The sequence below is a fragment of the Eimeria mitis genome, genomic scaffold (assembly GCF_000499745.2).
Source record: "Eimeria mitis Houghton genomic scaffold, Emh_scaff5316, whole genome shotgun sequence".
Lineage (NCBI taxonomy): Eukaryota > Apicomplexa > Conoidasida > Eucoccidiorida > Eimeriidae > Eimeria > Eimeria mitis.
Genome location: NW_024015515.1, coordinates 159 through 3,753, shown reverse-complemented (window position 1 = coordinate 3,753; position 3,595 = coordinate 159). Strand labels below are relative to the sequence as shown.

The following is a 3,595-nucleotide window of genomic DNA, read 5'->3' as shown; positions in this document are numbered from 1 at the left end:
CGGAATGTGTTTCGCTTGCAAGTGCGGCTGTTTGATAGGCGTTTTAGTTCTACACACTTCTTCACCTATGTCTGCCGTTGCATGCAGCCTTTGGAGGCTTGTAGTGTATGCATTGGTGGCTGTATTTGCACTGACTAGTGGGAACAACACGACGAAGGGGAAACGTATCTACGTGGCCCGAGGCCTTGTATGCCTGCAGGGCAAACGTGTACTGCATTTTAGCTGCTTCTATCGAGCGCAAACATCAAGTGCATGCATGCTTGGTGGTGCGTTTTGTGCATGAATTGAATACATGTGTGGTGGTTGGTCTCGTACTGGAGTGCCTGCTGGGGGGGCCCGGGGGCCCCTCATGCAAACTCCACCTGCAGCCTGTGTTCCTTTTCTAAGGCCAGATGGCTGTGACATGCGCTAGTGCGCTTTCCTGTATCTCCGTCTATACTGCGTTGAGCTCAGCTGCTGCTGAGCTCAACAGGGCCCCTGCGCGCTACCTGCAGTGTGGCCGCGGGCCGTTTGGCCCTTCGGGGGGCCCACCTGGGCTGGGTCCCCAAGGGGCCCCCTACACTCTGCTCTGTTAGTAAGAGCGGCTAAGAGGTTTCTGCGGGCAGCCTGCGGGCGTTAAACCCTTCAAGAGCTCTCCTGCGATAGTCTATTGGGTCCTCCCCACGATCTGTAGTAGCAGCTCCTTGTAGCTCTCCGCCTTGCTGCTGTTGCTGCTGCTGTTGCTGCTGCTGTTGGCGGTGTTCCTGCAGGTGCTGCCGCATCGCCTTACTCCGGAGGTGCTCTTGCAGCAGCTGCTGCTGCTGCATGCGGTCTCTTTGTTGCTGTATGTACTCCTGTCGCACTTCAGGGTCCTGCTCACCCTGGAAGTAAGAGTCGTCTTTATCTTCAGTACTTGCAGCTCGCAGGGCTGCGCTGCCTCTTCGGCTGCTTCTGCTGCTGCTGCTGCTGCTACTGTTGTTGCTGCTGCTGTTGGCATCTGCTTGTATAGGTCTGAGGAAGTCGTTGACTATGCTCTCTACTTGGTTGTTTAGTTGCTGCAGATTCATGCGCTGCCCTTGTCCCTCCCCCTCAGCTGACGACAGCCCCCAATTTTCCGGCTCAGCAGCAACCTCAAAGAAAGTGTTTGCTGCTGCTTGTGCTGCAGCAAAAGCAGCATTCAGAAACTGCCGTCTTCGTCGCCTTGCTGAGCCATCTTCTTCTTGCTCCTGCTGTGGCCCCTCCTGAGCCTCCAGCTGCTCTCGCTCTTGCTCTAGCTGCTGCTGCTGTTGAAGCCGCTGCTGCTGCTGCTGCCGTTGTTGATCCTGCTGTGGAGGCTGCGGCTGCTGTTGAATGGGCTGCTGCAGCTGATGCTTCAGCTGCGCAGCCTGTTGCTGCAGGTNGGAGGCTGCGGCTGCTGTTGAATGGGCTGCTGCAGCTGATGCTTCAGCTGCGCAGCCTGTTGCTGCAGGTGGCTAACTGTTTGCTGCATCTCATGAGCTGTGCGCTGCAGCTGCTGCTGAGGCGCCGGCAGACCCTGCTGCTGCGGTTGCTGCTGAACCATCCCTGGCGGTGGCAACTGCTGCTGCTGCTGCAGCAGTTGCTGCTGCATTTGCTGCTGCTGCAGCTGCTGCAACTGCTGCTGAGCGCCTCTCTCTCCATCTCTTTGTCCATGAAAGGGAATATTTCCCTCATTGAGCCATCCTTCGTCTTCATCCCCAGCCCTACTTTGGGGGATACCAACCCCCAAGGGGCCCCCAGGAAAGCCCCCAGCTGGGGCCCCCCGTGCACCCCCAGGTATGTTTCCAGGAAAGCCCCCTTGGGGTCCGCCATGCATGGGGCCCCCATGTGCGCCTCCAGCTACCTGTCCTGCGAATCCAGCAGGTGGGCCCCCAGCGGGGATCCTTAGTGCGTCCCCAGGTAANCTCCAGCTACCTGTCCTGCGAATCCAGCAGGTGGGCCCCCAGCGGGGATCCTTAGTGCGTCCCCAGGTAAGCCCGCAGACATCCCGGAAGGGGTAGCCCCTGAGGGGCCCCTTACAAACCCTAGAGGGGGGCCCCCAAGTCCCTCAGATTGCCCCACACGTGAACTTCCAGGTACCCCTCCAGGTAGGCTCCCAGACTGTACTCCAAATTGTTCGCGAGAGGGGCCCCCAGGTGGGCCCCCAGGTAGGCCTCCAACGGGGCCCTCACGTGGGCCCATAGATGCAGCCCCAGAAGGGAGCCCAGCGGGTACGCCCCGTTGGCCGAAAGGCGAACTACCAGCTGGGCCTCCAGGGGGGCCGTCATGCTGCCCAAAAGGTGAAATGCCGTGTGGTGCTGGAGGGGGCCCCCGAAAGGAGCCTCCAGAGGGGCCCCCAAACGGGGCCCCAGACTGGCCCCTCATGCCGGTTGGGCCATTGGTGATGGGGCCCTGATTTAGGAACTCATCCTCTCCTCCTCGACCGTAAGGATTTCGGTTTGGAGGCAGCAGCTGCTGCTGCGGCGGCAATGGCTGCCGCTGCTGCTGCTGCGGAGGGAGTCCAAGCCAGTCATCGTCGCCTTGCTCAAACTGCTGCCCGTTGCGTTGCTGTTGTTGCTGCTGCTGGGGCCACTGATGCTCACTGCGTGGGTCCACGAACCTGTCTGATGTCCTGCGGCCAGCACCACTGGTATTTACGTTTGTTGCAACAGAAGAATCTTCTGCTGCAGACCCTTGCAGCTGCCACTGCGGGACAACTCCGGCCCCCTCTACAGGCTCCTGATCATCGTTGCCGTTTTCTTCGTGGTGCTCCTCTTCCTTCTGATTCTCCTTCTCCTTTTCTCCTTGCCCTTCCCCCTCTGCCCACTCCTCCTCAGTGGCCCAATCCCAATCGCCTCTATCTGCATCCGAAACATCTCTAAGTTGCTGAGCGCGGAGCTGCTGCTGAAGGGCTTCGGCTTGGTCATCTATCCCGGAGACTTTCACGGGCAGGGGCCGTTGAGTGTCTGGTGACTCCGGATGAAAGGAGCTGTCGAAGTTGAGAGTCTCGTGCAAGGCATCAGGAACTTTTATATTACCATCTCGCACATACCTTGCAGAAACCACGCTGCTCTCCTCAACGGAGGGGACGACATTCGCATTCGTCACGTTTTCCAATAAAATATGCTGGCGGAGGAACTGAAGAGGTGTACTGGGATGCACGGCGGCAGCAGCTGTCCACTGGTCGCCCAACGGTGCGTAGGAGGCCGCAGCAACAACGAAATGCTGCTCTGACGCCAGCAGAAAAACAACGGAAAAGAATAAGAAGACCGAGTGGGTCTTTCTGTTCTTGAATATCTGTATAGAAAACATTGTCGGCCGCGTAACCAACCCACTTGACGCCATATTCAAGTATGAATGTCGTGAGGCTGGGACAGAAGGCGCGGGCACACTGGGGGCCCTGAAGCCTCTGCGGTGAACACTGAATATCCTGTTAGTTTTTTCAGCACGAAAATCTGGCGGCTGCATGCAGCTTTTCGCGTCTACTCCGCGCAGTTCATGTTCCGCCGAGGGCTGTCTATGGTTGCCAATTCCGCTTGCCTGTGGCTGAAAAAACAGAAACCTGGATAAACTAAACCATTTCTATATTTCCTCTATCAAACTATGCGAAATATGTGGA

The 3,595-nt window shown here is 57.9% G+C and overlaps 1 protein-coding gene across 1 annotated transcript; it reads right to left on the bottom strand.

Annotated features, from left to right (window-relative positions):
- Positions 1 to 584: 584 nt before the first annotated feature.
- On the bottom strand, positions 585 to 3,288 carry EMH_0081280 (uncharacterized protein; the record flags this gene model as incomplete). The annotated part of the gene is made up of 3 exons (XM_038022804.1): positions 585 to 1,364; positions 1,457 to 1,845; positions 2,169 to 3,288. The coding sequence occupies 3 exons, from the start codon at positions 3,286 to 3,288 to the stop codon at positions 585 to 587; spliced, it is 2,289 nt and encodes a 762-aa protein (XP_037878658.1).
- Positions 3,289 to 3,595: the final 307 nt, after the last annotated feature.